This window comes from Spinacia oleracea, chromosome 6 (assembly GCF_020520425.1).
Source record: "Spinacia oleracea cultivar Varoflay chromosome 6, BTI_SOV_V1, whole genome shotgun sequence".
In the NCBI taxonomy this organism is placed as follows: domain Eukaryota; kingdom Viridiplantae; phylum Streptophyta; class Magnoliopsida; order Caryophyllales; family Amaranthaceae; genus Spinacia; species Spinacia oleracea.
In genome coordinates, this window is record NC_079492.1 from 139,772,284 (window position 1) to 139,784,930 (window position 12,647).

General features: G+C 32.6%; 1 protein-coding gene and 1 non-coding gene across 2 annotated transcripts; both read left to right on the forward strand.

Annotated features, from left to right (window-relative positions):
- TRNAM-CAU (transfer RNA methionine (anticodon CAU)) lies at positions 1 to 72 on the forward strand. The gene has a single exon. It is a non-coding gene; the product is annotated as a tRNA-Met (tRNA).
- An 8,322-nt stretch (positions 73 to 8,394) lies between these two features.
- LOC110778350 (probable inactive receptor kinase At4g23740) lies at positions 8,395 to 12,148 on the forward strand. The gene is made up of 4 exons (XM_021982915.2): positions 8,395 to 8,725; positions 9,026 to 10,339; positions 11,248 to 11,867; positions 11,951 to 12,148. Exons 2-3 carry the CDS (start codon positions 9,100 to 9,102, stop codon positions 11,862 to 11,864), a joined length of 1,857 nt encoding a protein of 618 aa, XP_021838607.2. The 5' UTR covers positions 8,395 to 8,725; positions 9,026 to 9,099; the 3' UTR covers positions 11,865 to 11,867; positions 11,951 to 12,148.
- The last annotated feature ends 499 nt before the right edge of the window (positions 12,149 to 12,647 follow it).

Below are 12,647 nucleotides of genomic sequence, written 5' to 3' on the forward strand. Positions count from 1 at the left end.
ATCAGAGTGGCGCAGCGGAAGCGTGGTGGGCCCATAACCCACAGGTCCCAGGATCGAAACCTGGCTCTGATATAAAAGAGTAGCTTCCCCAATGCCAACACTTTTTTCTTTTTGTCTTCATTTTATCTCGCGTGACAATTAACTTAACTTCAGTTTTACAAATCTTAACTGTCTTTTGAAAAGAAAAGAAAAAACAACTGGTGATATTAATTCTTGTTCTATTCTACAATTTTTTACTAAATTTATATTATCTGGAAAAAAAAATCTCGCGTGAAATTATTTGACTTAACTTAGTTTTACATAATTTTTCAGAAACACGTCAAAATAAGTCATATTTTAATAGCTTAAAAGGATAGCCTCAAGCCATGCCATAGAAAATACTACATCCGTTTCATAATGATTGAAACACGTTCCGTTTTAGTCCGTTTCATAATGTTTTTATACTTTGTTTTATTCTATTTTTAGACATGTAAAATTACTACCTAATTACCTTTCTTAACAGCTACTCCTTCCGTTTCTTTTTGTTTGTTACGTATTCCTTTTAGGGTGTTTCACAATGTTTGTTACATGAGAGAATCTTTCCTTTTATAAACTTATTATACTATCATTTTTTGTGCCATCTTTTAATTTTAATTGGTCCAATTTTTTCAACTCATTAAATATCTTTGCAATTTCCCAAGTAGGTTAAGTTAGCAATCTTTGTGATTTTCCATTATTAGTTCATTTTGCTAAATAAAATAATCTTATTGGTTGTTGTAATGATTAGTGGATTGAGGTTTTACTTGGTTTTATTTTTTAATAAAAAAGAAAAAGAATCTTTATTATACGTTAATAAACGTGCAAAAGTCAAAACGTAACAAACATAAAGAAACGGAGGGAGTAATATTTATAAATTTTTACTCATTTTCTCTTACCTTATTTTTTTTTTTTTCTTACACTTATTCACCTTTTTACAGACTTCTCTTACTTTATCTATATTTTATTATATTCACTTTTCTAATTTTATCTTAATATTTGTGCAAATAATAAGTACACGTGCATTATTCTAAAGCATTAAGCATGGCTTGCTACAACCAAATTGCCAACCACGCAATTATTAATATTATTGTTGTTACTCTTATGAATTACTCCAATAATTAATAGGGTATCATTTTCGGTCCAAAAATAAAACAAACAATTAGAAGCTGCCAAAAGATAGAGTTTGGAACTTTGGATCGTATAAATTATTGTCCATACTTCTAAATTCTAATTGACACACGAATGGAATTGAATTGGCCCCATCTGCCTTTTTATTCTTTGGGATTTAAATTACTCCACCAATAATCTTATTATTATTATTATTATGTCAATTGTTGTATATTAATTACTATGCCCATTGCCCAAGATGAACAGAATACTTATCAACAGCATTTTTTTTTTTGCCCTGACTGAGTTACATGGCAACATAAATTATACAGATTAAATAGACAAGAGATAATTCGAACCTCTAATTTATTATAGATAGGTATTATTATAGGTCTCAGGTTAGAATAACCGGCCTCTCTCTCATTCGTAACATTGCCCCATTAATTCATTCGCTTAAAAAAAGTCATATACAGGTTCAATCTTATTCAATAGGTATAAACCTTATTAGAGTCAAAGTCATATTGCGACATTGACATGAGTGGTTTTTATTCTTCAATTAGTGATGTCTTATAACTAGAAATGTACGTAAGATGATGATGATGATGATGATGATAAGCGATAAGTTCTAGCTACTTTTTTAGTTTATCTCTATGATGTAAGCTAACAAACCATGCATTATTGGATTATGATTTTCAGACTTTTTTTTTTTTTTTGAAATGACAATTATATTTCTCTTTGTGTATTCATTGAATTATTTTCTCTTTCGAAAATATGTATAATAAGATCGTAAGTAGAGATTCTTATCTTTTATGAATGTACATCTAAGTGTTGTTTTGATCTTAAATTACGAACGCACATAATACATACGTTGTATATGAAACAACATCATTATATCAATAAGATGGATAGCTGTTTCAACTCAAACACGTACATACGTAAATATGTAATAATTTGGATTATAATAAAATAGGAGTGTCATATAAATCAAATACGTAATAGTATGGATTATAATAACAAAGGGGTGTGTCATGTGAATATGCAATATATAATAATCTTGATTATAATAATTAACAAAGGTTGGGAGACGTATTAAGATATACTACCTCTGCTCTTTTTTAAATGGCACAATTATTTAATCACGTTTGTCAATGCATGATTATAAACATTAATATCTTTCATATATATGGATAAGAAAAAGTTATAAAAATTTGTTATTTAAAAAATATTTATTGAAACGAATCTAATAAGACCTCACATGGCTATTTTTTCTTATGTTAAATCACAAAAGGAAGTCAATGGAAGTTATGTGAATAACATCAAAAAATTTCATTGTGTCATGTAAATGAGAACGGAGGAAGTATCACTACAAGAATTTGTATCTTTAACGACAACCTAATTACGACGGGTCAAAAATTCCGTCGCAAAAGGCTTTTGCGACGGGGCTAACAACCAAACAATGACGGGAATAACCGTCGCAAATGTCTTTTACGACGGGTTTACGACGGATTTACGACGGGATTTCTATTAACGACGGCCCCCTTTTATGACGGGTTCGCGACAGGAAAGCCCGTCGTTAATCAACGATTATTGACCTTTCGCGACGGGATTTCCCATCGTTAATAGTACAATTTCTTGTATGACATATATCAAAATTCCACTATGATGAATTTAACACACTATAACATATATATGTATATATTCATATATGGTATTGTTTTACTTAAATTAGTTGTCACATTTCTCGTGCATATTATAGTTAGTAACGTTTTCTATTGATTTTCATTTGTTTATTTTTGCTGGTTACATTCTTATTCTATTTCCACTTCGACAAAAATTTTCTCTTACACATATGACATATCTAGCTCACATAATACTTCCGTTTCAAAATGATATTTACGGTTACTATCTAAAAAGGTAGGTGACAGGGTGAGTGTAAGAAAAAATGAATAAACAAGAGAAAGTGAGTAAAAAGTTGTAGAGTAAGAGAGGTAAAATTTATAATTTTCATGTTAAAAAATTGAATAAAGCATAATGTAAAGAATATTACAAACTAAAACGAAAAGTGTAGAGATTATTTTGAAAAGGAGGTAGTACAACACTATTTTTTTAACAAAAAAAATAAAAAAGATATATAACAATTTTTTATACTTCGTATTATATTTTCATGAAAAAGGAAAGATAATGAAAAGTAAATTACAAAACTCTCAAGGAAGAGATAACAAAATAGAGAGAGAACTCATCAATATCAAAGCGGCTACGTACGTACTACGTAAAATCGTAAATCATAATGATAAAATGGCTTGTTGTACATCAAATAACTTGCTTGCCCTTGCCTTAAAAATTAAAATCTTAAATAGTAATTATACAACTTATATCCATTGAATGAAGATGCAAATAGAAGGGCCAATAAAGTAAATGAAAATGTCGTTAGTAAACCAGATACTTGTGATGAACATGCACCGATTGCTCACCTATAATGAACATGCACCAATTGATCCGCCATCGTGTACATTTTTGCTCCCTTTTTCTAACAAGGGATTGTGTATTACTTTGTATTCATGTGTTTGTATCTTCTATAAACAATAACAAATACATTTTCTGATGTAACGTACTTATCTATGTATCTATGAATCTATGGTACGCTTATTGTCAATGCCCTAATGGCTAATGTTTATATTATGAAACTAAACATGATCGATATGACATGTGTCACGCCGATCACCTCAGATACTCATCTTTCCATAAAAATGTATCAATGAAGAATTCTTACGTAATAAAGCAAATTCAACAAACTTATCTCAATGTTGTGATTAACGAATATTACAATTGTCGCACCGTGGAAAATCACTGATTTTTAGATAATTTTGCGTTACCTCGGTGCAGTAGAACGCTCACGGTTGTTCTTTATGATTAACACGACATCAAGACTTCTTTGCACTCATAAGGCTCAATTAATGATCAGAATATTGCCAACAAATTAAAGATATTTTTAGAGAGGATGAGTTTATATATATATATATATATATATATATATATATATATATATATATATATATATATAATACTGTACTCCGTAGCACCTAAATGCTAATTTATCCTATTGCTTTGTGTAAAAAGACAAAAATGCCCTTACTTTCTCAAGCGAAAAGATGAAAGTATCATTATATTTTGGAAAATTTGTCAGAAATAACTTTATAAAACACAAAAATTTGTGAGAAATGATCTTTTTTAAAAAAAAGTTGTGAAAGAAGACCCAATTGGATTATTTTGTTGTGAATAATATTCACAACAAAATAATCAAATTGGGCCTTTTTTCACAATTTTTTTTTTAAAATGTCATTTCTCACAATTTTTGTGTCTAAAAAAGTCTTTTCTTACAAATTTCCTTATATTTTTAGCAAACCGTAGCGGACTAGCGGCTATGGCTGTCGTGTGACCCAAAGAAGAGGAATCAATGGATAACAACACACTGGCAATTATTTTTCATTACCCCAACGGCCAACCACTTAACTTTAACAACAAAAAGGCAAGTTTTGCAAAAATGAGTCCGAATCCATTGACGTAAGTAGTAATACCGTTAGCAGGAAGATAACGAACTACTACATGGATGGGCCACATGGGAAGTTCCTCTTTGCACCCAGCCCATGCATAATGGGCCCAATATGTAATTGGGCTACGTGTATTTTGTAATTAAATCCCACAATGCTTGTGCTGGTAGGCCCATTACATCTTTTTGTTTTCAATGTTAAAAAACATTACCATCATTTAAACATTCGTTGTCTTTTTACTATTGATGATTCTATGTCTTTTTATTGTCCCGTCCTTTTCTTGCCGGAGTTGGTAAATTTTGTAGGCCCAATTAGGTTCCTTCAAACTCATCCAACGGTTGATAATTAGTCTCTGGCCGGCGATGATTAGTACCGATCGACGGTTCCCAAAGTTTCCATGGGATAAGTGCAATTGTGCCCTATCCATTATTGGACCACGACCATATACGATCCAAACATTAGTTGCCATTTTTATTGGGCAATTTTATTATTGGGCCTACTAAAGAGTCTCTCCTCACATGGAAGTTTATTGCATGGTATCTAATCATACTATTTTTGGTCTGGATCGCATCAAATACTCCATCTGTATTTCAAAGAGAGATATACTTCGATCGGCACATAGTTTTAGAAGAGTGAGTTGAATTTAGTTAAAATAAGATGAAAGTGGTGTAGTGGGTGAATTATTTAAAAAGGTGATGTGAGTAAGTGTAGGGACCACAAGAAAGAGAGAAACATGTCAAAAAAGGAAGTGTATCACTTTTTAAAATACGACCGTTTAAGGAAAGTGTATGTCTTTTTAAAATACGGAGGGAGTACCAGGTAGTTGGCAATTTTAGACTTTGAGATCAAATTCTGGATTAGATCGGAAAAATAGGTTGTTAGAATATGCCTTGAATCGGTCAAGCCTCTTTATTGCAACGCCCCAGTATGAGGATCTCGATAGGGTTATCTATTTTCAGTATTTTGGGCATTTTTCTGGGTTTTTTTCGCATATGTTTAGATAAAACTATATAAACTATTTAGGTCATAATTTAGTTATATTATATGATTTCTATTTCACAAGATTACTAAAAAAAAAATTTCTCTGTTCTGCACGTGGACATAGGCACATAGCTAACGTTTATTAAAGTGTAATACTAGATTGTAGCCCGTGCGATGCACGATTTCTATTAAATTGTTACATTAAAATAAAATTCCTATATATATCAACTGCTATACTTTATATATTAGATTAGATTGTTTTTTTTATTATGGATTGAATTTCATTTTAGATTTATTTTTTAATTATTATAGTGTTTGATTTTGGATGAAATTGTATATAAGAAATATTAATAATTAATTAATAAAAATATTTACATGGCACCGAATTATTTATCTACGTGGCATTCGACTTTTTATTTCAAAAATAATTTCGAAGTCTTAATTTTCATTAGCCGAAACCATGCTTGAAAAAATTTAGAACATCATTTAATAAATTTAGAACATGATTGAATAAATTTAGAACATGAGCTTGAAAATTTAGAACATGATTGAATAAATTTAGAACATGCTTGAATTAATTTTGAAGATGCTTGAATAGTTTTATAACATGTTTAATAGTTTTAGAACATGTTTGAATTAATTTAGAACATGAGCTTAAAAGTTTAGAACATGTATATATGTATATGTGTTGACTACATTCTCATGTTCTAAATTTAGAACATTGTTGAATAAATTTTGAACATCTTTGAATAAATTTAGAGCATGGTTGAACAAATTTAGAACATCGTTGAATAAATTTAGAACATCGTTGAATAAATTTAGAACATCGTTGAATAAATTTAGAACATCATTTAATAAATTTAGAACATTGTTGAATAAATTTAGAACATGCTTGAATAAATTTAGAACATGAGCTTACAAATTTAGAACATGGTTGAATAATTTTAGAACATGCTTGAATTAATCTAGAACATGAGGTTAAGAATTTAGAACATGGTTGAATAATTTTAGAACATGCTTGAATTAATCTAGAACATGAAGTTAAAAATTTAGAACATGGTTGAATAAAATTAAAACATGCTTGAATAAATTTAGAACATGGTTGAACCAATTTAGAATATGGTTAAATAAATTTAGAACATCGTTGAATAAATTTAGAACATGAGTTAGCAAATTTAGAACATTGTTGAATAAATATAGAACATAGAGAGTGCAAAAGTGTTCTCACCATAAGAAGTGTTCTTACATAAGGAGGTGTTCTCACCGGATCCCTCCCCTATATATATATATATATATATATATATATATATATATATATATATATATATATATATATATATATATATATATATATATATATATATATATATATATATATATATATATATATATATATATATATATGGAAAATTTGGTAATATTAATCCACCTTTGACCGATTTTCTTTTATTAAGCCCACCTACGACATATTTTTTAATAATCCCACCTTTATTACCCAACAACTTTTATTGGGCCCAACAGGTCATAAAACTGTTGTAAGCGGCATTATTTCTCTACATGGCAGTACTCTCTCTCGATATATTCAGTCATCATCATCAATTCATCACCATCTCGTTGACTTTTTCACCGATTACCGGCCACTTAAGCCCAATAAAAGTCGTCGGGTAGTAAAGGTGGGATTATTAAAAAATATGTCGTAGGTGGGATTAATAAAAGAAAATCGGCCAAAGGTTGGATTAATATTACCAAATTTTCCTATATATATATATATATATATATATATATATATATATAAGATTTCAACATGTTGAAGGAGAAAATTAAACACTTTCTACAAGATACGAGAACCTATATTTGATGGACAAAAAAAATATTCGATAGAAAAGTTACCCTTAGGATCCTCATTAGTGCGATAAAGTTGGATCTTCCATCTTGATTTTCTCTTCTCGGAGATAAAATCGTAGATCTACACACTGGGCCTCGTGAACAAACTCTTATCAACTTCAAGTTCGTCAAATCCAAATTCACCAAAATCACATCGAAACATATTAAATACAAACTTTTAGGAAAGACGGTGTAACGGTTAGACCACTTTTATGCATGCACTTTAACTAATTAGTTAACCAGCGAAACCAATTAGTTAACCGGCGAAACCAATTAGTTGAGTTTGAAATTCAATTAGTTAAGGAACGAAAACAATTAGTTATGCAACCGAACCAATTAGTTAAGCACTGAACCAATTAGTTAAACAATGAAACTGATTAGTTAAGCAATAGTATCAATTAGTTAAGATTTTATGAGTTTTAGTTATTAATAAGTTTGTTCTAAAATATAACTATTCGACTCATAAATTTTTGTGTTTATACCTTGACTATTTTGTTATTCAATTAGTTATGATTTTATTACTTATAGTTATGTTTTACACTATTTTAGTTAGTACCAAAAAGGTTGTCTAACCGTTAGACGGTCTTACACAAAAGCTTTTGTATATTAAAACTATGGAGATATACTCGATGTTATAAATAGACTCTAAATTGATAACCGTAATCATTGAACTTTAAACCATCAAACCCAAATAGGAAATCGTTTTACATACATTGACTAGCCCAATAGATGATATAGAAGTATAGAACCCATATATGCCAAATACGCAATAAAATTATGATACCCATACGGCCACATACCCTTTTGGTAGATCTTGCCTGCATCTAAACCAATTTCCTTACTAAAAAAGAAGTCACATGTTGACTTCCCTCCCTCTCGTCGGTGAACTATTTAACGACCATTTTCAGTTGTCCCAACCCAATTCTCCCACTCCACAAGTCCACACTCCACTCCACTCAACTCAACTCAACTCACTTACCCACTTTCTCTCTCCTCCTCCACTAAACCCTCACTTACCTAAAAAGTTCTTCCAACATAATCATTCCTTTTTCCATCTTAATCATCATTAATTCCTCATTAACCTTGTCAATTCACTAAAAAATCCACTTTAATTACCTCATTTAGTCGTACTAATTCATCATTTCGCCATTGTTGACTCAGATCTGAGATGATGAAGAAAAAGCAAGGTACTGTTAATATCTCTATAAAGTAATAATGGTAGTTTGAGATTCGATTCCTTTCTTTTTTGTCGTTTTTATTTTGTGTGCACTTTATCTTCTTCTTCTTCTTGAACTCCTCGGTTTCTGCACTTTTTTTTGGGGTTAATTTAGCACTTTTGTTAAAAAATAATTACACCAAAAGAAACAAATTCAAACACCCAGTAACTTTTTTCTGTTGCTTTTTTTTTGAAATTAGCGCGAAGTTTTGTTTCAAAATCTCGAATGTATGAATGTTTAACGGCGGACATTGTTTAAATTTTGTTTTAGGTCTTTGAGGTGGAGAAACAAGCAAAATTTCAGCAACCCCAGAAAAAACCCAGCAAGGAAAGAGGAGAGAGAAAATGAGGGGTGTTTCAATTTTTTATGCTGTTTTTATGGTGTTGTTTTCTGGGTTGTTTAATTATGAGGTAAATGCTAGTTTACTTGATGATGATAAGAAAGCATTGATGGATTTTGTTGGTAAAGTACCACATTTACATGTTCTTAATTGGAGTGAGAGCACTTCAATCTGTAGTAATTGGACTGGTATTACTTGTAATGCCGACTCGACTCGGGTAATCTCGGTCCGACTGCCGGCTGTTGGGTTTAACGGGGAGATTCCGGGTGATACTATTAGTAGGTTATCAGCCTTGCAGATATTGAGCTTAAGAGAGAATGGTATTAGTGGTACATTTCCTAGTGATTTTGCTAATTTGAAGAACTTGTCTATGTTGTTTCTTCAGTTTAATAACTTTTCTGGTCCTTTGCCTAGTGATTTTTCTACTTGGGAGAATATGAGTGTGCTTAATTTGTCGAATAATCGTTTTAATGGGAGTATACCTAAGTCGATTTCAAGTCTGAACTTGCTTTCGGCTTTGGATCTTTCTAACAATTCTATCTCTGGTGAGGTTCCTGACTTGGGGTTACCAAATTTGCAAGTGTTAAACTTGTCGAATAATAATCTTAATGGCATAGTCCCGAAGTCGTTGCAAAGGTTTCCTAAGTCTGCGTTTTTAGGGAATGATGTTGATTTAGTGAATTCTTTGGTTGAGCAGTCTGATCTGTCGCCCATTCCTGGTGGTAGGCTGATTAAGCCAAGGAATTGGTGGAGGCAGGCTTGGTTCTTGGCAATTGTAATTGCATGTGGTGTTCTGGGGATTGTAGCATTTGGGTTTTTGTTCTTTGCTTGTTGTTTAAGAAGAAAGGATGATGATGGTTTTACTGGGAAATTTCCTAAGGGAAGCAGGTCCCCTGAGAAAGCAACCTCAGGTTGTCAGGATTCAAAGAATAGGCTCGTGTTCTTCGAGGGTTGTAATTATGCTTTTGATTTGGAAGATCTGTTGAGGGCTTCTGCTGAAGTTTTGGGGAAGGGGACTTTTGGTATGTCTTATAAGGCGATTTTGGAGGATGCGAATGTTGTGGTTGTCAAGAGGCTGAAAGAGGTAAGCGCTGGGAAAAAGGAGTTCGAACAACAAATGGAATTGATCGGTAGCATTAGGCATGAAAATGCAGTTGCACTTCGAGCTTATTACTACTCAAGGGATGAAAAGTTAATGGTGAATGATCACTGCAGCGAGGGGAGTATCTCTGCGATGTTACACAGTATGTTGTTCTCATCCCTTTATTTTCGTTAATCAATATGTTGCTTTTACATCTCTTATTTCCATAACATATGTCCTATTTCACTTATGCAATTCTTAGTCGTTTTATTTCTCAATTTCTCACAAGTCTTCTAGCTGAGGATCATGACTCAAACTTTATCTTGTAATTTATGACTTTTGGTTGATGAGTTAGATAATGATTAGCTATGCAAAAATTTGGGTCTAATTTTGCTTTGTAAATTCTCAAATTTCCTTGGGGTTCGGCTTGATTTCCCAATTAAGTACTCTATTTTAAACTTGGTTTAAGTGTTGCCTGTTTCGAAGATGTTAAATTCCATCTGTTTCAGCGGTGTACGACTTATGATTTGCTCATCATGATTTCTTGGTTGAACGAGTCACAAATACAACAGAAAGACAGGTAGCTGAAGATACAAGGAATATCGGGACTTTCTGTAAACAACGGCTTAAGTTTGTTGATTTTCTTGTCTTAGTTCGTTGTCTCTGTCTTTCTGGAAGCGTGTTTTAAAAGATTCTGCGAGCTTGAGTTGTATGAACTGGTAGCAGTAATGTTTGTTAAATTACTACTTGGACTCGGAACAAGTATACAACTGCTGATTTTTTTAATTAATTGTGTATCCTCCTTTTATCACCCATTTACCCTGGGGTGGGATTCACTTATTCTTGTTAACTGCTTGACTGGTGTTCTATGTCCACCAGGACAAAATGGTCTTTTTTTTTTTTTTTTTTGATGACGGGGAACCCCTGTCTTACCACAGGAATAAGTCAGATTAGAGGTGCATTTTTCTGGCTTTTGTCACTGCATCTTGATGTTCTCTTGCCTCTGATCTTTTTGCTTGTACTCCCAGTTCCCGGATTCATGTTTTTGCTGATCATTCTATGTTTTTACAGATCAAAGAGGAGAAGATAGGATTCCCTTGGACTGGGAAACACGGTTGAGAATAGCCATAGGAGCAGCAAGAGGAATTGCTCACATCCACTCAGTCAACGGGGGGAAATTCGTGCACGGTAACATTAGGTCTTCAAACATCTTCTTCAACTCCCAGAAATATGGTAGTGTTTCAGATTTCGGATTAGCTACAGTAATGACTCCATTAGCTCCACCTATCTCTCGAGCTGCTGGTTATAGAGCTCCTGAAGTGACAGACACACGGAAGGCAACCCAAGCATCAGATGTTTACAGTTTTGGAGTATTCTTACTCGAGCTTCTTACTGGAAAATCACCCGTCCATGCAACTGGGGGTGACGAACTAGTGCATTTGGTGAGGTGGGTTCATTCAGTAGTACGAGAGGAATGGACTGCTGAAGTCTTTGACCTCGAGATCCTGAGATATTCTCATGTTGAAGAAGAGATGGTAGAGATGTTGCAGATTGCTCTTACTTGTGTAGCCAGGGTCCCAGATCAGAGACCCAGAATGACCGATCTTTTGAAGATGATTGAGGATGTACGGAATTCTCTTGCAGAGGTTCACCCTGAAACGACTTCCGCACCAAGTCCACCACATTAGCTGGTTAGTTATGTTATTTTGACTCCTCTTTCTGATTCAAAATTCTTCCATCGAGTTATCTGAATCATTGGTATTTTTATAAACAGTTAAACACGGCCAAAATCAGATGGAACTCTGGAAATAGTAGGTTTGTAGAAGACATGTTATAGTGCCCTTTTTTTTTGTTATTACCTATTCTGGTTGTTTTGTGATGGTTGTTGTAAGTTGTAACTTGTATTTCTCATTTCAAGCTGTATTGAAATGTGTTATTTGTCATTAAATTACTGAATATCCTAGTTTTATTATTGGAATTGGCTACTGCAATGCAGGATAACTGTTCCTCCATCTAACTTCAGTTATTCCATACCATTCTTTATATTGTATCATCAATCTGATAATGCATGTTTTGTGTGTTCGTATTTGTTGTGCATGTCTTGAACCTTCACGGCTTACTGCAATGGATTATCCTTAATTTTGCACTACTATTATAGGTTTAGGGAAGTCCTTCCAACTCCCAAATCGTTTGAAGTTAACAACGCCGTTAGCCATTCTGATCATAAAGATATGGTATTATGATCATTTCCTGAAAAGGGTTGGCATTTTATGGTGTAAATTGTAAAATACTTTTTGTAGTGAAAATCTGTCAATGGAATATCTAATTTACTGATTATTTGAGCTAGTTACTAGTCATCCAAATCTTCAGATCAGGGGGGGCTTCCCTCTTCCTGCAAGTGAGAAGGGTTTGCGCAATCACATCTATAATATGCAGGACTCCTTAAATTCTTATAGAAGGCATGTTTTAAC

Excerpts from the sequence above, each read along its gene's own strand:
- LOC110778350 (XM_021982915.2), top strand. The coding sequence starts at position 9,100 with ATGAGGGGTGTTTCAATTTTTTATGCTGTTTTTATGGTGTTGTTTTCT. Across the intron at positions 10,340-11,247 it reads TATCTCTGCGATGTTACACA|ATCAAAGAGGAGAAGATAGG; the intron begins GTATGTTGTTCT and ends ATGTTTTTACAG.